Below are 22,995 nucleotides of genomic sequence, written 5' to 3'. Positions count from 1 at the left end.
ATGTGCCACAACTACTGAGCCTGCACTCTAGAGCCCGCATGCCACAACTACTGAAGCCCGCACGCCTAGAGCCTGTGCTCCGCAACAAGAGAAGCCACCGCAATGAGAAGCCCGTGCACACAGCAACGAAGAGTAGCCCCCACTCGCCACAACTAGAGAAAGCCCACGTGCAGCAACGAAGACCCAACACAGCCAAAAATAAATTTTAAAAAGTCAATCACTTTCCTATACACCAGATATGAATGAGTGCAATCTGAAATTAAAACAATACCATTTACAGTAGTACCTTCCAAAATGAAATACCTTGGTATAAATCTAACAAAATGTATAGAAGATCTATATGAGAAAATTTACAAAACTCTGATGAATGGAATTAAAGAAGAACTAAATAAATGGAAAGATATTTCATGTTCATGGACTGGAAGACTCACTATTATCAAGATATCAGTTTTTCCCAACTTGATCTATATATAGATTCAATGCAATCCCAATTAAAATCCCAGCAAATTATTGTGTGGATATTAACAAACTAACACAATATTGAAGGAGAAAAACAAAGTTGGAGCACTGACACTACCCAACTTCAAGACTTTCTATAAAGCCACAGTAATCAAGACAGTGTGGTACTGGCAAATAGATCAATGGAACAGAACAGAGAGACCAGAAATAGGCCCACATAAATACTGTCAACTGATCTTTGACGAAGAAATAAAGGCGATACAATGGAGCAAAGACAGTCTTTTCACAAATGGTGATAGAACAAATGGACATCCACATCCAAAGAACAAAAAACAACAAAAAAATCTAGACACAGACCTTACCTCTTTCATGACAATTAACTCAAAATTGATGATAGACATAAATATAAAACTCCTAGAATATAACATAGGAGAAAACCTAGGTGACCTTTGGGTATGGCAATAATTTTTTAGATAAACACCAAAAGTATAATCCATGAAAGAAATAATTGATAAGCTGGACTTCATTAAAATTAAAAACTTTTGCCACAGATTGAGAGAAAATATTTGCAGAAGATACATCTGATATATATGGAAACACAAAAGACCCCGAATAGCCAAAGCAATCCTGAGAAAGAAAAACGGAGCTGGAGGAATCAGATGCCCTGACTTCAGACTATACTACAAAGCTACAGTAATCAAAACAGTATGGTACTGGCACAAAAACAGAAATATAGATCAATGGAACAGGACAGAAAGCCCAGAGATAAACCCACGCACCTATGGTCAACTAATCTATGACAAACGAGGCAAGAGTATACAATGGAGAAAAGACAGTCTCTTCAATAAGTGGTGCTGGGAAAACTGGACAGCTGCATGTAAAAAAATGAAATTAGAACACTTCCTAACACTATACACAAAAATAAACTTGAAATGGATAAAAGACCTAAATGTAAGGCCGGACACTATAAAACTCTTAGAGAAAACATAGGCAAAACACTCTTTGACATAAATCACAGCAAGATCTTTCTTGATCCACTTCTTAGAATAATGAAAATAAAAACAAAAATAGACAAACGAGACCTAATTAAACTTAAAGCTTCTGCACAGCAAAGGAAACCATAAACTAAACGAAAAGACAACCCACATAGTGGGAGAAAATATTTGCAAATGAAGCGACCGACAAGGGACTAATCTCCAAAATATACAAACAGCTCATGCAGCTCTATGTCAAAAGAGAAAACAACCCAATCCAAAAATGGGCAGAAGATCTCAACAGACATTTCTCCAAAGAAGACATACAGATGGCTAACAGGCACATGAAAAGATGCTCAACATTGCTAATTATTAGAGAAATGCATATCAAAACTACAGTGAGGTATCACTTCACACCAGTCAGAATGGCCATCATCAAAAAGTCTACAAACAATAAATGTTGGAGAGGGTGTGGAAAAATGGAACCCTCCTACACTGTTGGTGGGAATGTAAATTGGTACAACCATTATGGAGAACAGAATGGAGGTTCCTCAAAAAACTAAAAGTACAACTACCATATGATCCAGCAACCCCAATCCTAGGCATATATCTGGAAAAACCTCCAATTTGAAAAGATACATGCACCCCAATATTCATAGCAGCACTATTTACAATAGTCAAGACATGGAAGCAGCCTAAATGTCCATCGACAGATGAGTGGATAAGGAAGATGTGAGAATATTACTCAGCCATAAAAAAAGAATGAAATAATGCCGTTTGAAGTGACATGGATGGACCTAGAGATCGTCATACTAAGTGAAGCAAGTCAAAGAAAGACAAATATCATATGATATTGCTTATATGTGGAATCTAAGAATATTATACAAATGAACTTATTTACAAAACAGAAATAGAGTCAGAGATGTAGAAAACAAACTATGGTTACCAGCGGGGAAAAGAGGGGAGGGATAAATTGGGAGACTGGGATTGACACATACACACTACCATATATAAAATAGATAACTAATAAGGAACTACTGTATAGCAAAGGGAACTCCACTCAATACTCTGTAATGACCTATATGGGAAAAGAATCTAAAAAAGAGTAGATATATGTATATGTATAACTGATTCACTTTGCTGTACAGCAGAAACTAACACAACATTGTAAATCAACTCTACTCCAATAAAAATTTAAAAAATAAAAAATTAAAGGGAAACAAAAAAATTAACAATAAAGTCTTAAGAAAGACAGATCTGATAAAGGACTATTATCTATAATATACAAATCTTAAAACTCAACAATATGAAAACAAACAACCCAATTTAAAAATGGGCCAGGGACTTCCCTGGTGGCGCAGTGGTTAAGAATCTGCCTGCCAATGCAGGGGACACGGGTTCGATCCGTGATCTGGGAAGATCCCACATGCCACGGAGCAACTAAGGCCGCATGCCTAGAGCCCTGTTCCACAACAAGAGAAGCCACCACAATGAGAAGCCCGCGCACCACAACGAAGAGTAGCCCCCAAACGCAGCCAAAAAAAAAGGGGGGGCAAAGACCTTAACAGACACCTCATCAAAGAAGATATACAGATGTAAAATAAGCCTATGAAAAGATACTTCACATGATATGTCACCAGAGAAATGCAAATTAAAATGAGATATCACTACACACCTATCAGAATGGCCAGAATCAGAACACCACATGCTGGCAGAATGGGGAATGACACGGACTCTCATCATTGCTGGTGGGAATGCAAAATAGTGTGTCCACGAAGACAGTTCGGTGATTTCTTACAAAAATAAATATACTCTTACGATATGATCCAGCAATCACATTCCTTGGTATTTACCCAAAGGAGCTGAAAACTTACGTTGGCAAAAAACCTGCACACAGATGTTTAGAGAAGCTTTATTCATAATCGCCAAAATTTGGAAGCAACCAAGATGCCCCTCAGTAGGTGAATGTATAAATAAACAGGTTCATTCAGACAACGGAATATTAGTGCTAAAAAAAAAAAAAAAAGAGCTCTCAAGCCATGAGAAAACATAGAGGAATCTCAAATGCTCATTACTAAGTGAAAGAAGCAATTCGAAAAGGCTACAGACTATATGATTTCAAGTACGTGACGTTCTGGAAAAGGCAAAACTATGGAGACAGTGAAAGATCAGTGGTCGCTAAAGTTGGGAGGGCGGACAGACGGACAGACGGACAGGTGGGGCACAGAGGAGTGTCAGGGCAGTGAAACTATTCTGTATGGGACTGTGAATGCAACGAGGGATAGGTGTCATTACATGCTTGTCCAAACCACACAATGTACGGCGCCCAGAGTGACCCCTAACGTAAACCATGGACTTGGGGTGACCGTGGCGTGTCTGTGAGGCTTACTGACTGGACCAGATGCAGCACCCGGGGGGGCTGCTGATCACGGGGGAGGCTGTGCATGGTGGGGCGCAGGTGTGAGGGAGTCTGTGTACCCGCTGCTCACCGTCTGTACGAACCGTGCGGTCTGTACGAACGGGGAGGGCGACGGCTGGCCAGGAACCCCAGTCGGGCACACGTGCCGACCCCTGGTGCAAAGCCAAGGCAGACAACCCGTCTGCTCTCAGCTGTTGCCGTTGTAAGCAGTTTCCATTGGTCTCGAATTCACAGTTTGTTTCCGTTCCCCGGAGAGCAGCGACGTGGTGCCCTACAACGGGGCACCTGAACCTGCGGGTGGCCTGGGCAGGGGCTCTCAAAGGGTGCCCCAGGGTTTTGGGGGGCCCTGAGACCCTTCAGAGGGTGTGAGTCAGAACTCCGTCCACAGTGACACGAAGGGCACGACCCCCGGCTCACGGGGCGCCCTCCGCACTGAGGGCTCAAGGCCAGGGCGGCACGAGCGCTGGCCGGGCTCTGGGGAGTGAGTCACTGCAGGAGTCAGTTATGTCCTCAGAGGAGCATAAAAATCATCTACTTCATGAAATCTCAACCCCTGAGCACCCAACTTTAGTAAACTCATTCCGATGAAGTCTGGATTTTCTAGGGACTGACAGCGTCTGCCCTCCACCGAGCGCCCAGCGCGGGTGGTCACAGATCACGCCGTGGCTGGATCTGCTCTCTGTCTGCTTCCTGGTCGTCCCTCCTCTGCATCCTTCTCGTTCTCCTTTCTTGACTTCTTTTGGGTTATCTGGACAGTTTTTAGAACTCCACTCTAAACTGAAGTCTGTTTATGGCCATCTCAGCCACGTGGCTTCGCTCACACGTCGGTGGTGGTTCAGGGGATACGACACGTGTCCTTCCTTTTTAGCTTTTCAGCACCCTGGGATGGAACGGGAGGCACACGCGTGTGCAATGGGGCCGAGGGCTGGGCAGCTCCCAGACACCACTTTTTACTTGAAAGAATGACCAGTGACAACTGCCTCTTGTTATTCAGACTTGGGGACTCAACAGGATGCTTTCTTGTAAGCGAATGAAGCGACAGTATTTGTGGCTGATGATAAAATTGAAGCTCTCAAGCAGTAATAAGAATTATAGAAACTTGTTTCTGCCACCAAAAGCCTGACAGCCTCCTGAAGCTGTTCTTCCCAAGACTTTTCTGAGCTTGACGCCAACAGTGACTTTTTGACACTGAGAACAGAGCGCGTCCAAGTTAATGAGCACGCGGGGCGGATAGATGGACTTGAGCGGAACGGGTGTGGTTCCACAGTGGCTCCAGGGTCTACACTCCAAGGAACCTTGAGGAGACTACCACCTGTCCAGTCAGGGTGCGGTAAGGGAGAGGACCGCTATCAAGACACTCTTCTCTTCCAACTGCATCTGTGTGGGCCGTTTGTTTTTCACATACTTTAACCAAACGACACGCATCACAACCGACGCAACGCAGAGATGTGCGTCTGGTTGTCTTCTATCAGCTCGACGTTAGAGAGATTCACAAAAATGTAAAATAATGCCACTGCTCTTGTTATTTTGTTTTACAAAACGCATCTTTCAAAACCACGTTATTTATGTTAAAATGTAATGGTTGTTATTTTAAAGAAATTAATCAGTACCTTAACATTTTCTCAAGTTTTAACTTCTACCACGGTGAACACCAGGGGCCGTAACCCACAGGACACAAGCTCGTTGGGACCCGCAGTAACTCGGAGGACACGGGTTGCAAGACTGCGGGCCCAAGGGAGTCCGGGCGCCCGGCCAGCTGCTCCCGTGCGGCTGGCCCGAGTATGGGGATGAAGCTCTTACCGAGAACTGCGTCCTGGATGGCGCTCTCAGGGTCGTCGAGGTACACGAGCAGCTCCCTGTACAGGTGCTGAATGTTGCTCTGGTAATAGCACTTGCCGGCCTCGTTCCCGACACACTCCAACCAGGTGACCAAGGAGGTGGTGGCCGCCAGCCTCACCTCATTGGAAACATCATCCAGGCGTTTTAAGAGTTCTGCAAGGAGGAACCAGACAGGAGTGTGAGGAGAGGTTCCAGGGCAGGCGGCTCCCAGCTAAGCTCTCAGCACTTGTGGAGCACCGGCCCCTGGCCTGGGAAACCCACAGGCGGGTGCTGGGGAGGGGCTGGTGGTAGCGGGTGTTCCGGGACCCTCAGCCACTCTGGCCCAGGGGTGGACTCCGTGGACACGGAGTGAAGGTGTGCTTCACACCCGGCGTGGGCGTCTTCGCCCTCTGACCTGCAAGGCGGCTGGGGTCCCCCCGGCTCCGAGATGCTCAGACTCAGAGTCACACACAGGCCTCACACCCCATCCTCCCCAAGGAGCGGACGGCACAGGAAGGACGTCTGCTGACCCCGCTTTCTGCCCACCGTGGCTCTGGGGACAGAGCTGAGGGCCCGGTGACACGACGGCCACCAGCTACATCAGCTGTGTTTCTGCTGAGCCTCTGGGACCAGATGTCCCACTGCTGAAAGTGGACTAACAGTCCTTCCTGATCCGCAGAAACGCTTCCTGTGAACGGGTGAGACTTCTATCAATGCGTGCTGTTCTCACAGATCTACACGACGCGCCTGCGGGCCTCTCACTGCTGTGGCCTCTCCCGTTGCGGAGCACAGGCTCCGGATGCGCAGGCCCAGCAGCCATGGCTCACGGGCCCAGCCGCTCCGTGGCACGTGGGATCTTCCCAGACCGGGGCACGAACCCGCGTCCCCTGCATCGGCAGGCGGACTCTCAACCACTGCGCCCCCAGGGAAGCCCCAAACGTTTATTCTTACACATGCAATAGGTTCCAAGATAACACTTCATTCTAGCTGTAGGTGGCAACAGATGTTACGGCAGGGAATCCAGATGTTCACACAGGAGGGGCTAAGGGTCGCCACTGCCTCAGGCGTGAGGAACCGCTTTTTGCCGCGTTTGTTAATCCCGCCTGTGGGCAGGGTCCTTCCCGCGGCCTCAGCTCTCAGCTCCTCCAGTTTCTTCGGCTCCTGTTTCTGCCGGCAAGCCTGGTCTTCCTCGTCTGCCTCCTGGGCTGCTTCAGGGGCTGCTTCTTGCCACCCTTGGGGCCAGACGTGGCCCCTGCCGCAGGAAGTGCTCAACTTGTTTGGAACGGCTGTTACCCTTGCAGATTTCCGCGATCCCAACCACACGTGGAAAAGATGGCACTGAGGGCCTGTACCTTCCACCTCCCCCCGCCACCCCCGGCGTGGGCACACCCACCAGCCCCTGAGCTTCTCGGCTGCAGGCCCACCTCCAGCGACGCTGCTCCGCTCGGGGCCGGGTTTCACTTCTGTGGCCGGGACTCATCGGTGCTCTCCGGCTCCAAGAGGCAATGACGCGGGGGACGCGAGGCAGGGCTGCAGCCCTCACACCGGAGGCCACGGGGTGGTACCCCGGCCGCCGTGGGCGTCTATGCTCCCACCCAGCCCGCAATTCCAGTCCACAAGACGTCTGTCCTGTTTCTTGTGCTACGTTACTTATTCAGTGACATTCAGTGACGTCATACCTGTCACATCCACGTTTAGACTCATAGCACCGACCTGACCAGAAGTCAAAGCAGCATTTTCTATTTTTCCTACCAAACAAACAGAGGCGTATGATTGGAAAAGAAGAATGTCCTACCAGGATAAATCTTGATGAATTTGTCTGCATCTATCACACCATTAGAGGTCTTTAAAAACACGTTAATGATTCGGCATGAAATCAATCGAGTCATCTGAGAATCTTCTTCCAGGGTGGTTAGAATTTGAGGCATCAACATTTCCTGCACTTCCTGTATCTGCAATAAAAAAACCACACAAGCTGTGGGTCACGGCTGGTGCCACCCTGGTGACAGAGACTGCTACTCACACACTGTGTACTTTGCCCGTCACTGAAGAGACTTGGTTTTGATGCAAGTATGATTGAGTCTGGAAAGCTACTTTGAAATTTCTATGTAAGAAGCAGACCTGAATCTTGATTTTTAAAATCCAGATAATTTGAACATCGGTCAGTTGGTTTTTAAAAAATCTGTTATTCAGCACCGATCCTACACAGCCCACTACTTACTAGCAGGACTGGGTATCGTGTCCAGTAAAGTTTGGGGGGCATTTCAACTTAAGTAACAGCTGTTCAGGTACCACAATGTTTTCCCTACTTCTACTGTTTCCTCAATTCCTCATCTATCTGGAAATATGAATACAAACAACACTCTTGAGTCAGACTCCTGTGATGAAATTCTTTTCTTGTAAACGGTAACAATCACTTAAGAAAACCCCCAGGTGACCCAAGGAAACAACGGGCTTTCCCCCCAGACCTCTGCTCGCCCTCTGGCCCCATAGTCCCGTCCCCTCGGTCTGTCTGGGAGCATCTGCTGCCGCTATCAGGACAGGAGACTCAGGTGAGCGCTCTTCACCTGCGACAGGTGTGCCAGGCAGGCCCCGGAAGCCAGGGCACAGCCTGTTCCCCTCTTGGGTCCAGGATGCATGAGCCCTACCTGCTCATCTGACAGGACTCCGCTGCTGACAAGCGCCCAGAGGCAGGACACAGCCGCTGTACGGATGGCCGCAGCCGTCCTCCCCGCGTGCCACTGCAGATTGGGGACGAAGATGTCCTTGACCAGGGTGTCCAGGTAGCCATGGAACTGTCTGGAGCGGAAGCAGGAGAGAGTGGGTGAGAGGGGCACCCAGACTCCCCGAAGGAAGCGCTTTCATTTGGGAAACGGACTGGGCGGAGGGAAACGGCCAAACAGACAAAACGAGCGGAAATCGAACACTGGACGTTGAACGAGAGCCCCCGCGCCCCGGGGTAGTGGCCAGGGAGGGGACGTGGGGCTCTCTCCCACGGCTATCACGGGGCAGGGCTGCACTCGGGCTCCTGCCGCCTCTCCTGGGACTGGACCCCGGGGCTGGGGGTGTTTTCCAGCCTCCCTCCCACTCTGTGGCCGAGGGGCTTCCCCAACACCCCTCCTGGATCTAAGAAAAGGGTGGCCGCGCCACCCCGAGCACCGATGGGGCGTCAAGTCACTCCCACAGGCGGCGACCTTACAGAGATGGGCCTCAAGGTCCCTGCAACCACGTGAGGTCCCTCTGACCACGCCCGCTACCTTGGCAAGAGGGCACTCTGGGGCTGCACGTATGGTCCCATGTGTCAAGACACGGGAGCGGGCGTTCACGGGAGACACGGATGTTCCCGCCAACATAGTCGGGGACCTTCCTCTCGACACGCCGTCAGGACAAACACAAAGCAAAACAAAATCCCAGCCCTGAGCTCCACTGGCTGGCCTGGCCACCCGGCAGCGGAGCCACACGTGAGGCCCCGTCCAAAAGCCCGGGGAAAAGCCTCAGCCCTCCGTATGACTCCTGTACCCCACGGGCCTCTGCTGATGGAGCAAGACGTATTCTGCTGAACAAAGGACTCATTGACTTGCTTCCCAGGGTCATTCCAGAGCACGCTTCACAGGGGGCTCCCGCCTCCAGCACCAGCTGCTTCGGGACCTGGACCAGCGTGAGGGCCTGTGAGCCCACGGCTGCGCCGTGCCCCCACCAGGGGGCACTCCTGAGCCACCTGCGCTTCCGACAGTGGACCTGGTGGCAGGGCGACTCACACACATTCAAGGTTTTCTACGTGCTTTAGTTTTTTAGCAAGGAGCTGCTGTTCCCTGCAAAGGGATTCACCAGGGGACTCTGGAAAGCTCAGCCCTGTGTCCTGGCTGAGGCGGCCCAGGCGATGTGGCCACGAGGGCCTGAGGGCCGAGTGCTGACCGTGAGGAGGGACGGGCAGTGGGACTCCAGTGATATGCTGGGAGCAGAAAAGGCACTGGACTCCCCAAGAATGAGTACCCTGCTTCCAGAGGACGCACACCTGTTCAAACGCAGCTGGGCCCCGAGACCAGGAAGCCCAGCCCGGGCAGGCCCACGGGCTCCTCCAGAGCCACCAGCGTCCGGGCCTTGCCCTACGGGAGAAGCTCCGTAACATCCTGCACGAGGGGACGGCACTGGGTGGTGTCTGGACGCCCAGAGAGGGGAGCAGGCCTCCTTCACTGGGGGATCGCACTCCAGCCAGGGTGCCCCTGCCCCCGCCGTCCTCTGGCTGGGAGCCCTGCACCACCGGGTGTGCCGGTGCCAGAGGCGCTTTTGGGGGTGGGGTGGGGTGAGGGGGGCCACATTCCTTTGCTATCTCAGACTCTGCATTCTGTAACCCTGAGGTTCAAAACCAAGCAGGTGTTGCTTTCCAAAATCTTTCCTGCCTGTAAAAACAGTTAATCCTTGCACTAGACAACTGTAAACTGAACAACTTTCTTCTCCTGATAGCGGTTTCTTTCCACAAGAAGCCTTCAAGGGCAGCTTCTTGAGGGAACTCGGTTCAAGAGCGGGGGCTTCGTTCCCGGGGGTTGGCTGTCCTCAGGGGGACGCAGCGGAGCAGGGCCCCAAGGGGTAGTGACTGATCCGCCGGCTCTCTCCTCACAGGGCAGCTGCCAGACCCAACTCAGTAACCTTTTTATAGTCTCTTCTAACCCTTGAAGTCTTTGCAGACAAGCAGGAAATAAAATTTCCTGCGATACAATGGGCTGGCTAGAGGCCCAAGAGCAGAGATCAGAGTAACATCCAGAGAAGTGAAGTCTGAATAATGACCCGTTATTTCCCTAGGAAAGTCCAGGACAGGCCGACGACAAAGATTTGCTCCCTCTCAGGGGATGGGTCCCGAAAGAGCAAACAGCATCTCACTGCCTGAAGCCCCACAGCCCATCCTGCCAGGACGCTGTGTCGCTTTGCAAAGGGAGAGGGTGGGGCCTGCTGATGGCTCTGCTCCGGGCCGCCTCACGTCCAGCCTGGGCCGCCCGCCTCCTTCCCTTCGGAGACCCAAGCTGGAGGCCCGGGTGTTTATGCTGCCTCAAGTCCCTCCGGAGGAGAGGAGTTTCCTAAGTTCTAATCTTAACGGTCATTCAGTCAATTCTCTGTGAGGCCTGAAAGGTACCAGAAGCCTTTTAAAGCTGAGAACAGCTAATGTATAAACCATTAGTAGTTAATGTTCCCTAAAACTTTTTCATTCAACGGAATTTTAAGGACCACAAGAACGCGACTGATTTAGTGTCTCTCTATGCGGTGCACTCGCTGCGGGGACTACGCCGTTTCCCTGGGGCGCTGGCTGTGTGGGGAGTCACACGACAGCAGGACCCAGAGCTCAGGGTCACCCCAGGTCCCACCTGAGACCTCAGTGCGGGGGCACGTGGGGACCACTCAGCCACAGCACAGCGTGGGGGGCAGCATGGGGGGACTGCGTGGTGGGCAGCATGGGGGACCGCGTGGGGGGCAGCATGGCGGGGACTGCGTGGGGGGCAGAATGGGGGGACCGCATGGGGGCAGAATGGGGGGACCGCGTGGGGGGCAGCATGGGGGACTGCGTGGGGGCAGCATGGGGGGACCGCGTGGGGGGCAGCATGGCAGACCACGTGTGGGTGGAGCCGACCTACCCCTGCGAGTCCACCGTCTCCCGGGCTCCCAGCAGCAGCCCCGACAGGGTGGAGAAGAGCTTCAGGCGCATGGGTGGGTCCCGGGCTGGCTGGAGGCAGCTCCTGAGGATGGGGACCAGCTGGGGCAAGGCTTCTCCGAGGGCAGGGCCTAGAGCACAGACAGGGGCCTCATTCCTATGTGGCAGGAGGATGGGAGGACGGAGCCCCGCAGCCACTCTGGCCGCGAGCGGAGGTGCATGCTGGGCACGGCCAGCGGACATGCACCCTCAGCTCTGGGAAGGATGCTCTCAGCACAGGACGCCAGGTTCCGCCTCTCCCTTTGACCCTCCCCCCACCATGGCTCTAATTGTTTGGTATGTAAGCTTTCTTTTTTTCCCTACATCTTACCAAATTCTTAAAACAATTTAAAATCAAGCAAACTTTTTTTTTAAATTTATTTTTAAAATTTATTTATTTTTGGCTGTGCTGGGTCTTTGTTGTGGTGCACGCGTTTCTCATTGTCGTGGCTCCTCTTGTTGTGGAGCACGGGCTCTAGGCGCGTGGGCTTCAGTAGTTGTGGTACGTGGGCTCAGTAGTTGTGGCTCGCGAGCGCAGGCTCACTAGCTATGGCGCACGGGCTTAGTTGCCCGCGGCTCGTGGGATCTTCCTGGACCAGGGCTTGAACCTGTGTCCCCTGCATCGGTAGGCAGATTCTTAACCACTGCGCCACCAGGGAAGTCCCCAAGCAATCTTTTAAAGGTCAACCAAAAGCCAACATTCAGACCATGTAGGCTGCTTGATGTCTGACCCTGGGCTTGGCAGCCAGCATCCTTTCCCATGCCTGTTACTAGATGAACAAATTGCGCCACTGTCCCCGAGCCTGGAAGGATCCCAGATGCAGTGATGGTGCTCAGGGCCCGGACCTGCACGTGATGGGGAGAACACAGTCTCCGGGGTCTAGGCGTGAGCCGCAGCTCGGAAGAATCGGGTCACCAGCTGCCCTCCCCGCCAGGCCCTGTGCTGACCCGGGACACCGTGTGTCGGAAGTGAAGCCGTCGCCCTCGGGCCCTCGGGTTTACTCTCCGTCTGCTACTTCTGTGCTCAGCCGGGACTTCAGTCTCTTCAGAGGCATCACCTCAAAGCCCAGGGCCAAAGCAAAACAAGCGCGACTGGAGGGTCCACTGTAGCCCGAAGCTCTGCTGCTGCCAGGGTGCACTGTGGCCAGAAGCACGGCATGCAAGACCGCGAGCTCGGAGTCCTGCTGCCCTGCCGGTCCTACCCTAACCCCCGGGACGGGAGGCCAAGCGGGCACAGAGGGTAGGCAGCACCTGGGGGAAGAGCACGGGGACGCCACTGAAGAGCATGGGCCACACAGGACGCCACGCAAAGGCACGCTTTCAAGGTTTAATTAACATAGGGACTTCCCTGGTTGCTCAGTGGTTAAGAATCTGCCTTCCCGGGCTTCCCTGGTGGCGCAGTGGTTGAGAGTCCGCCTGCCAATGCAGGGCACGCGGGTTCGTGCCCCGGTCCGGGAGGATCCCACATGCCGCGGAGCGGCTGGGCCCGTGAGCCATGGCCACTGAGCCTGCACGTCCGGAGCCTGTGCTCCGCAACGGGAGAGGCCACAACAGTGAGAGGCCCGCGTACCGCAAAAATAACCCAAAAAACAAAAAACAATCTGACTTCCCATGCAGAGGACGCAGGTTCGATCCCTGGTCCAGGAATGAACATGCTTCAGGGCAACTAAGGTCACGCGCCACAACTACTGAGCTCGCGCACTCTGCAGCCCATATGCCGCAACTACTGAGCCCATGCACCACAACTAGAGAGAAGCCCATGTGCCACAACCAGAGAAGCCTGTGTGCTGCAATGAAGAGCCCACGTGCTGCAACGAAAGATTCCGTGTGCTGCAACTAAGACCCGACACAGCCAAATAAATAAATAAACAAAATTAAAAACGTACATTGGTCCTATGTCACACTCTTGAACTAATTCTTCCAAAAAAAAAAAAAGGTTTAACATAAAAATGTGTGCCTGGGCAGACTTTAAAGACCCACGTTACAGCAAGTCTTCACTATAGAGTTCGCAGCATCTTTTAAATTAAGGTTTTGTTCCTTAAAACAGCTGTTCTCCGCAGGCTGAGAGTGACCGTGAGTGACTCTGAAGAACCAGGCCTTGGCGTGCCGCCTCCTGGGTGGTGCTGAGCAGCTGTGCCCGTCTGTGCCGGGGCTGCTGGGGCCACCACGGGACCAGCGCTCCGAACCCCACCCGGGGCGCCCGTCTGAGGCCCACCTGAGTGAGCAAGCACCACGTCAAACTGCAGGAACCCCGTGGAGTGGCCGGTCCAGTCCCGGTGCGAGGCAGCCAGCCGCTCCAGGAGGGCGCCCACGTGCGCTCGGAAGAGGTCCTGGCTGCCGTCCACGCTCTCCACCGCAGCCAGCTCGGCCAGCGCCTCCTGAACCTGGGGGAGCAAGTGACAGGCTGGGACAATCCGATCTTGGGACTCACAGACCCCACTGGAGACCCGTCCTCACCACCTGAGGGAGGGAGAGCCACTCGGGCACACGCCACGTGGCCCGGGGCTCCCGCGACGCCCCTCCTGTATGAGAAATAATGAAATGGACAAACAATGGACAGGCAGTTCAGGCACAGTCCCCCCACCCCCCATGAGGCACCACCCGGGGCAGGGCAGTCCCTGCAGGGTGGGAGGCTCACCCTGGAGTCCCAGCCAGGCTCCATCTATGGAGAAGTGGGAGCAGGCGGTTTCAGGGCCGGCACTGAACAGACTTAAACCACGGGTGCCAAAGATGGGCCCACGTCCTCGCTCTCAGAGTGCTTCACCTGACCAGACCTCCGGGGACAGGGTGTCTGCTGCTCTGCGGGCACAGAGGAGACGGAGGACCGGACCCTCCTCCCCCAGGGCTTCAGGAACAGGACGCCCCCAGCACGCTGTACAGCTGTCCCGGGGCCCCAGTCTGGCCTGCAGACTCACCCGTAATGACAGACTCGGCTTTTCTAGTATTTACAGCCCTACAGTGATGACCTCCCTGATCGGACACGTGCCCTCCGGAAAGGGGTTTTTTTAAGAGAGAAAGAAAACACAGTTTACGAAGGCCGCGGGGAAGGGGAGGGCAGGCGGGGAGCCTCCCGGACACAGTGTGGATGGAGAGGGGGAGACAGAACCAGGGGGAGAAGTGGTCAGACAGCCGGGTCTCTGGATGGTCCTCGCAGCCGCAGGGAGCTGGATGTCAGAAGATTTTAAGTTAAATACAGAGCCCGGGGCGGGGGGCACCTCCCGGGAGGTCCAGTGGTTAAGACTCCGTGTTTCCAATGCAGGGGATGCAGGTTCGATCCCTGTTTGGTGAACTAAGATTCCACATGCCGTGCGGCACGGCCAAAACAATAAAGAAGCAAGGAAGTTCAATGGAGAAAAGAATTTGAAAAAAAAATACAGAGCCAGGGGAATGGAAACAATTGTGTAAAGCTGGGCTGCAACCAACTAGGACAATCATCATATTATTTTCTCTCCTGACCTCCGGTGCATGTGTGTATTCCTAACCTCACTCAAATGCACATTTAAGACGAGGGAGGCCTCGTTTCTTGCCTGTTTCTCCAAGATTAAGCAGCCGGCCTCACTCTGAGATCCTGAAGCCAATGGGCAGTTGGAGGGAATTTAAAATCCCCTGTACCCCTGAGGCCGCCTAGAGAACGAATCACCCCGCATGTTCTAGACTCTTTCATCTTAGGTAGCCAGTTCGCTGGGCAAGCCCGAGGCTTGGAGTTTGACAGCAGAGACTGACAGATGGAAGCCTCCCGTCCAGGGGCTGAGGCAAAGCAGGAGGACCCCCTCACCTTGGCACCAAGCCCCGCGGGTCCCCACAGCGCCAGGACAGTCACCAGCACCTCCATGAGCGGCACGCCGGCGCCTCGGCAGTCCTCCCGGCTCACGGACACCACGGCCTGCACGCACTGCAGCAGGCGCTCCCCGTACAGTCGCTGTGGAGAGAGCAGGGCACCGTCAGCGACCCCTGCACCCGCTCGGCCGCCCAGACAAGGCCCCGCCGACCAGGGCCATGGAGCCATGGCGACCCCGCGAGGGGACTGGGCCAGGATTCTGGCACATCAGCCATAAAGAGGGCGTCCCTCTGCACAACAGGGAAACCGAATCCCTGCTGAATCCCTGAGAATCAAGGAATTCACGGCAACTCTGTTAAGTGCTTAATGGTATTTGAGTTACATATTAAAAGAGTTTGCATGTGTTAGTGACACACACTGTAGTAGTGATAAGTGGAAGGACAGGGAATCTGGATTTGCTCTCAGTACCCCAGCTCTTCCCACCCCACCCCCAAAGTCAGAGAGAAGCTGGACCGAGGGGGACGTGGCTGGAACCGGGCGGCAGGCACGAGGGGTGCACACTGCTCCCCTCCCCTTCTGTGCACTTCTGAGTGTTTCTATAATACTAAGTTAAGAAAAATAAAATTCTGTGATTCAAAGATGCTTCCAGACTGCCGGGGGTCAAGGTGACACCTCGGTTGGGTCGAGCCCTTCTCTCACCTCCCAGCCTCCAGCCTCATCCACTGTGAAATGGGGGCCAGGAGTGGGCACGGGGTGGGGCCCCAGAGGAAGAACCGCCTGGAACACCCCTCCCACACGCCTGCTCTGCTATGTTTCATAAAGGACAGAGGGAACCAGGGCAAAATGCTTAAGGTTTTTTTTTTTTTTTACTATTGGGGGTGTGAGCTCAAAAGTTTGGTGAAGATTTGGCTAGACAATGGATTGGTTCTAAATTCTGAATCAGCTCTAAAATCCTACGACTCATTCACAAATGATATAAATCATAGACGTTTAAACAAAAAATTCACTGTGGCATGTCCCCAGCCACTCAGGGGTCCTAACTCCCCCGAGAAGCCACAATTGGTGTTTTATTCAAACACTTGCTTTTCCCGCAGCCCCATTTCTCTCAGACCTGGATTGACTGACTGATTGATTTTTCTGAGGGCATGACTTTGGCTAATTTCTAAATGACCTACAGTACATATTTAAGGAGCTACCATTCTTTCAATTAAAATAAACAGGGATTGGGACTTCCCTGGTGGCGCAGTGGTTAAGAATCCACCTGCCAGTGCAGGGTACACGGGTTCGAGCCCTGGTCCGGGAAGATCCCACATGCTAAGGAACAACTAACCCTGTGCGCCACAACTACTGAGCCTGCGCTCTAGAGCCCGTGAGCCACAACTACTGAGCCCGCGTGCCACAACTACTGAAGCCCACGTGCCACAACTACTGAAGCCCACACACCTAGAAACCGTGCTCCGCAACAAGAGAAGCCACCGCAATGAGAAGCTCGCGCACCGCAATGAAGAGTAGCCCCTGCTCGCTGCCCGTGCACAGCAATGAAGATGCGACGCAGACAACAATAAATAAATTTTAAAAATTAAAAAACAAACAAACAGGGAGTTGCTCTCAGCAGTGGCTGAGCCATCTCACGACACCTCCAGATGCTGGAACTAACCAAAGGTCTGTGTCCTTCACAAGCACTGCCCTCCTGCTGTGAACACGGCACCACCTCTGAGGAAACGGGGCCTAATGTTCACGGATTTCACGATATTTAACCAGAGGATTTTCAACACCTACCTACCTACACACACACACACACACACACACACACACACACACACACACACACAGAGAGAGAAAGAAAACAAGACACAGAGGGAACTGACACAGAGGGAGATGCCACAACTTCACCGGAGAAGGCGCCAGGCACTCCCATCCCAGACCCCACACCCAATTCCTGAGTAAACAGGAGGAAACGAGTTACTTCTGTTTTATCAACCGTTTCTGCATCTCAGTCCCCTGTCGATAAACGGCCAGATTTCAAAGCAGAGGCTCAGGTCCTGTCAGCTGAGCCCAGGCCCAGGCAGACGAGCAGAGCGTCTCTGGGGCCCTGTTGGCTCAAGCCGGGGCTTTACATTTAGTTTGGTCTTGAAGCATTTGAGGCCTGTCCTCACAGTCCCTGGAGAACGACTGTAGGAAACACTAGGACGACCCCTCCCTGTGCGGAGGCCGTGCATCCTGGCCACAGGCGTGCGAGGATGGGAGTGGGTCGCACGACTGGGGTCGCACGGCTGGTCCCTTGGCCAAAGGCTGGAACGTGTCTAGAGAAACGTGTGTGGATGGAACTGTCAGGAAGGGGCCCCTCTGTTTGCAGGACCGAGTAAATCTTTCCTGGAAGGACTGGAGGAAGAGGAACCAAGTGTGCGCTCTGAACTAGATGGATCGAGGGACCAAGGTTTCCTGTAACAACACTCAGGTGTGAAAAGACGTTTCCTTTGCTGTACAGCTTGCAACACGTGTACTGAAACACCTACACAAACTTTCAAGCTGCACCTTCTAGAACAGAAATGCTTCTGGAATGAAAATCCTTGTTGGAACCAGTTGAGTAAAAATGTGGAACTTTTTTCCACATTTTTAGATAATCATAGTTTATCTTAAAAATGGCTTTTGGGAAAAGTTGAATTATGGTTGAAAACACCAGGAGCAGGTGAAAAAGCCCACGAACGTCCCCCCTCCAAGACCTCTGTTCCATCCCCCCCATCTGTGTTTCAGAAGCTGCCTTATAGGCTTAAGATGGTTCCCACACGACTGTGAACGTATGTCAGAGTTAAGGCCAGATGCAGGTGTGGAAGTGCATCTCCCGGCAGCTGAGCGGTAGCTGGGCACCCCTGTGGTCCAGCTCTGTGGCCAGGGCAGCCACTGTCAAGTGTCAGCTGTGCGGGGCCAGCTTCCCATGGCCCAGGGGGCCTGCAGTGCATGGGTCAGATGCCTGGCCAGGCAAACCCTCGTTGCTCTACAGAGAGGTGGGAGGGTGACTGGCCAATCCAAAGACTCAGGGTTTAAGCCCATCACAGCCACATGAAAACAAGGTCGTTATTTTTCCTTCAACAGCAAACAATTGTAAATTATTCCAAATGACTAAGCCTAACTACCTACATTGTTTCAGCTTCAGATGTAATGGATTTACTGCTCAATTTAAGACAAAACAAATCTGTAACCACCAAGCAAAGCTCCCAATAACGGTTGCCAGATCAGGTTGCCTGTTGGAAGCCCCGTTAGAAGCCAAGTGACCGGGGTAAGAATAAGCTCGCCATGGAGACACCGCGTGCGACATGGACCAAGAGATGGGGCGTGGACTCACAGGTTCTCTGGGGGTGGGTGGGGTGGGGGTCTCCAGCTGAGACCACCCACAGCAGCGCCACCCATAGAGCGAACTGCCCTCGACGATGGACGCGCTCTATCTGACACCGCCCAGTGCTGGCCACACGGGCCACTGTGCACTCGACATGCGGCCAGCGTGACAGAGGAACTGCCTTTGCACTTTGTTTCATTTTACTTTAAACGGCCGCCATGGTGGATGGAGAAGAACGGGCCAGGAGACACGCGGGTCCAAACAGGAGGACATCAGGGCTGCATCCCAGCTACCACGCCGGTCAGATGTCCCCGAGAGGCCTGTGGGACAACTGCTATGTGTGGATGGTCCCACAGGGGACCGAGTCACCATGGAGATGGGTGGACTCTACGATCCCCGCAGCCCCACCCTCTCCCGCGCATGCTTACATTTTCAGACCCCTGGCAGATGTGAGCGTGGGCCAACTCCACGGCGATGACCTTCACGTGCGGCCGGAGGGCCTCCCTCGGGCAGCCTCGGATGATGGAGGCAAAGACCAGGAGGCCGGAGGGGGAGGGAGACTTCCTCAGCATCGACAAGATCAACTTCAGAAACACCTCCGGGCTGACGAAGGTCCCGATCAGCTCTGCGGATCTCGTGCACTGAGGGCAGATGGAGGAGGCCTGAGGCTGCCGCCCCTCTCAGCCCCTCGCTGCTCTGCATCTGCCGTGCCCGCTTTCACCTGCCAGAAGCAGCCCTGCAGGCCCGTCTCTTCCTAACGTGCTCAAACACCCACGAAAACTGGTGAGTCCCCTCATGAGCTCAGAAGTGCCCGGGGAAGGAGTTCATGCCATTTGGCGTGGGCACGGCTGTCAGAGCGTCCTGAGGCCCGACTGCCTGAGCTGGACTCATGGGGGCGGCTCTGCACGTCTGTCCGAGCAGTGACCACTGCAGTGGCCTGCGGGTGGAGGATGTGTTTACCTTCAGACACAGGGCCGCTCACCTGCACATGCTTAATTTAAAGAGAACCGTTAAACGCCTTTTTTATGGGCACGAAGGCTGGATGCAGAAGGCTGGGGAGAGCCCGGGGGCCACGGAAACATCTACACCTTCACACAGGGGCGACTGCGTGACTGCTGATACGTGTCCAAGTTCACACACTGCAGAACTAGGAAGGGTGCATGCAGCCCCTGAGGACAGTGGAATGCCACTCACACTGCGGACCACGGCCTTCTCCTCGTCGGCACAGGCGTGGAGCAGGGTGCGCAGGACGGGCTCCAGGTGCTGCGTGATGTGGCCTTCCGCGTGCAGCAGCAGTACCGCCAGCAGCTGTGCCGACTTCACCCTGGTCGCCACCACCCAGTCGGTGATGTCGTGACAGATGGCGGGAAGGATCTTGGAGAGGTTTCTGAAGACCAGCTCCCGGCAGCCCAGCCCCGGGCGGCTCCCTGTGGGTCATAAAGATGGACGGGAACTGGTGAAATTTACAAACAAGATCTCAACGATTCACGTACGAAGTCACTTACTACACATTCCTCACTTAAGGCACACCTACGGGTTTTATTTTGAGGCCTTAAAAAACTCAAACCAACTCTGAAGACAGAAATGACGCCACGAAGTGTCATAATTTACTTTAAGTCTTTCCAGCGATCCTGAGGTGTGACTCACAGTAAACTACATGCTCGAAGGGCACAACCCTGAAGTTCTGACAGATGGATACCACTGTGAACCATCACGGCCATCAAGGTAACGCGCACCTGCCACCCAGAAGGTCCCTGTGCTCCCGACGATGCCCTCCCCTGCCCCCGGGCAGCCCCGGTCGGCTTCCTGTCGCTAGGGGGAGCCGCAATTTCCCGATTTTCTGTGAGTGCAGCTGCGCAGCACACGCTCCTCTCTGCCTGGCTTCCTCCGCTCCGAGGCCCAGCAAGTGGTGGGGGGCGCCGGCCCCTGCTCACTGCTGAGCAGCGTTCCAGCACACGGACAGACCACAGTCTGTCTGTCTACCTGCCGATGGACGTCTGAGCAGTTCTGCCGTGGGCTGTCGCCGACGAGACTTCTCTCGGGTGGGCGCCCTGGAGCGCCACGGCTAAGCACATGGAAGGTGGGCACTATACTGATTAAGAAATGGCCGAGCGGTTTTCCAACGCTGCTGCACTGCTGTCTGCCCTCCCCAGCCGTGCACGAGGCCTGAAGCTCCTCCACACCTGGCACGGGCAGTCCTAGGTCAAGCCTCCAGGCAGGGAGGGGCATCTCCTTGTGGCTTTGATGTGCATTCTCCTCACGAGCAATGCCCTGGAGCACTGACTCATGGGCTTGTTTGACATCTGTGTGTCCTCAGTTAAGTGTCTTTTCAAACTGTTTTTGCCACTAAAAAACTGGATTGTGTTCTTGATATTGAGTTTGAGAGTTCTCTCTGTGCTCTGGACACAAATCCTTATGTAGACAATTTGCAAACGTCTCAGTCTGTGCCCTGTCGTTTCATTCTCTTAATGTCTTTCAAAGAGCAGAAGTTTTCATTTTGATGAAAAGCAATTTATCAGTCATTCTTTTGTGGAGTGTATTTAGGTCGTACTCTTAGATCCACATGGCATTTGGGGTTAATTTTCATTTATCAGGATGGTTGGATCCAAGCCCACTTTTTTTGCACATCCAGTGATTCCAGCACCATTGCTGAGACGTCTTTTCTCCCCTTGTCTTTGCAACTTGCCAAAATTCAGAGTCCACATGCCTGTGTCTGTTTCTGGACTCTGCTCTGTTCCACTGGTCTATCGGTCTGATTTTTTATTTTTTTAATTTATTTTTGGCTGTATTGGGTCTTCGTTGCTGCGCACAGGCTTTCTCTAGTTGTGGTGAGTGGGGGCTACTCTTCATTGCGGTGCATGGGCTTCTCATTGCAGTGGCTTCTCTTGTTGTGGAGCACGGGCTCTAGGCGCGTGGGATTCAGTAGTTGTGGCACACGGGTTCAGTAGCTGTGGCTCGCGGGCTCCAGAGCGCAGGCTCAGTAGTTGTGGCACACGGGCTTAGCTGCTCCGTGGCATGTGGGATCTTCTTGGACCAGGGATCGAACCCGTGCGCCCTGCATTGGCAGGCAGATTCTTAACCACTGCGCCACCACGGAAGTCCATGTCAGTCTGTTTTTATGTTCATAACCTCACCATCTTGATTACTGCGTTTTATGTCTTAAAACCAGACGTACTCATCTTTCAACCTGGGCCTTTGTCTTCAAAGTTTTGGCTGTGCTAGGTCCTTTATGTTTCCTTGTGAATTTCAGGATAAGTTTCTCAATTTCTATAAAAAAGCCTTCGAGGATTTTGATTACAAGATTTTGACCTTAAAGACTCAAAACAACTCTAGAGATAGAAATGAGACCGTGACATGTCAAAGTTTAAAGCGTGTTTTAGTAAAAAGAACAGCTTGTACCATGAGGCCTCACTTTGAATTTTTGTTCCTGTTACTTTTCTCTTTTTATGGTATATGAGAGAATTAGTTCTAAATGTTTCAGATTCTGCTGGTGGTTTAAGTGAGCTTGTTACAATTTTGTAAAAAACAAAAAGGAAAACAATAAATGCCCTTTTCTTCCTGACGACATGTCCCTTGTGGAAAGTTTGTGGGATGAGGGGACAGGTTAGGATCGTCTGGGGAGTGGTCCACTGACAGGCGGGCACACGGCCTGAGAGGCATTTCCAGAGATGCGCGCCTCACTCTGAAGATGGCTCTGAAGCCTCCTTTCCTGTACTTGATACGGCAGACATGATAATTTAAAAGATGGTGCATTCTCAAACTTTACTAAATCAGAAAAAACCCTGCTGGCAACTAATTTTTGTACCTTTTCCAAAACATGCGTGATTTCCCCTCATAGCAGTTGTGCGGCATGGGAGGTGAAGCTGCATGAATAAACATGTGGACGAAAAAAAAAAAACACGGGCCTCCCAGGTATGGGGGAGGAGCCGCCTTCTGGGTCTCACAGTGAACAGCAGCGGGTGCACACGAGGCATGAGCAGTTGTCTTCATGCTGCCCTTCGTGCAAGGCGTCCCCTCCAGGGTGGCCGTCCGAGCCTGACTTCACCTGACCAGGGCTGGAGGGGCCTGCGGGCCCAGGTCCCGGTCCCTCCCATGGTGCTGCCTGTCTGACCTGGTGCATGTATACTAGGCTTTGTCCCTGCCAGCGGCACTCCACCATCACTCCACTGTAAGAAGACACCTGCAGACAGACTGCAGTGATACAGGCGTCCGATCAAGTTCAGTGGAAGGGACTTCGTTCCTAGACAGAAAGTGTTTCCAGAGCAGAAGAAACTAGACACATGTGGGGTTGAGGGGCAAAGAGGGGGGCCGCAGCCCGGCGGGCAGGGGGCTTCCTTGGAAATGCAGCCCGGATCTGACTCAAGAGCTAAGGGAACACATGGCATGCCCGCGCACACACACGCACACGCGGGCGCTCACGGTCTGGCAGAGAACCACGACGAGGGGCAGGATGGGAGGTCCAGCAACGGGAGGCTCTGTTCTGAGGGTAGCATCACCCGGAACACGAGGACTGCATCTCACCGGCTACCTGTG

At 53.1% G+C, this 22,995-nt stretch overlaps 1 protein-coding gene across 1 annotated transcript in view; it reads right to left on the bottom strand.

The window, feature by feature from the left end:
• Positions 1–22,995, bottom strand: part of DNAAF5 (dynein axonemal assembly factor 5) — a 35,622-nt gene that overhangs the window by 2,394 nt on the left and 10,233 nt on the right. The window contains exons 5-12 of the mRNA XM_082669985.1: positions 19,657–19,889; positions 18,891–19,103; positions 15,126–15,269; positions 13,566–13,734; positions 11,295–11,442; positions 8,319–8,469; positions 7,466–7,622; positions 5,653–5,844 (exon numbers count right to left, since the gene is read on the bottom strand). Of these exons, the coding sequence (XP_082526111.1) occupies positions 5,653–5,844; positions 7,466–7,622; positions 8,319–8,469; positions 11,295–11,442; positions 13,566–13,734; positions 15,126–15,269; positions 18,891–19,103; positions 19,657–19,889 (1,407 nt within the window). The remainder of the gene's footprint in view (positions 1–5,652; positions 5,845–7,465; positions 7,623–8,318; positions 8,470–11,294; positions 11,443–13,565; positions 13,735–15,125; positions 15,270–18,890; positions 19,104–19,656; positions 19,890–22,995) is intronic.

This window comes from Grampus griseus (assembly GCF_964374135.1).
Source record: "Grampus griseus genome assembly, chromosome: 14".
Classification (NCBI taxonomy): Eukaryota; Metazoa; Chordata; class Mammalia; order Artiodactyla; family Delphinidae; genus Grampus; species Grampus griseus.
This window is presented reverse-complemented; position numbering and strand designations above follow the sequence as displayed.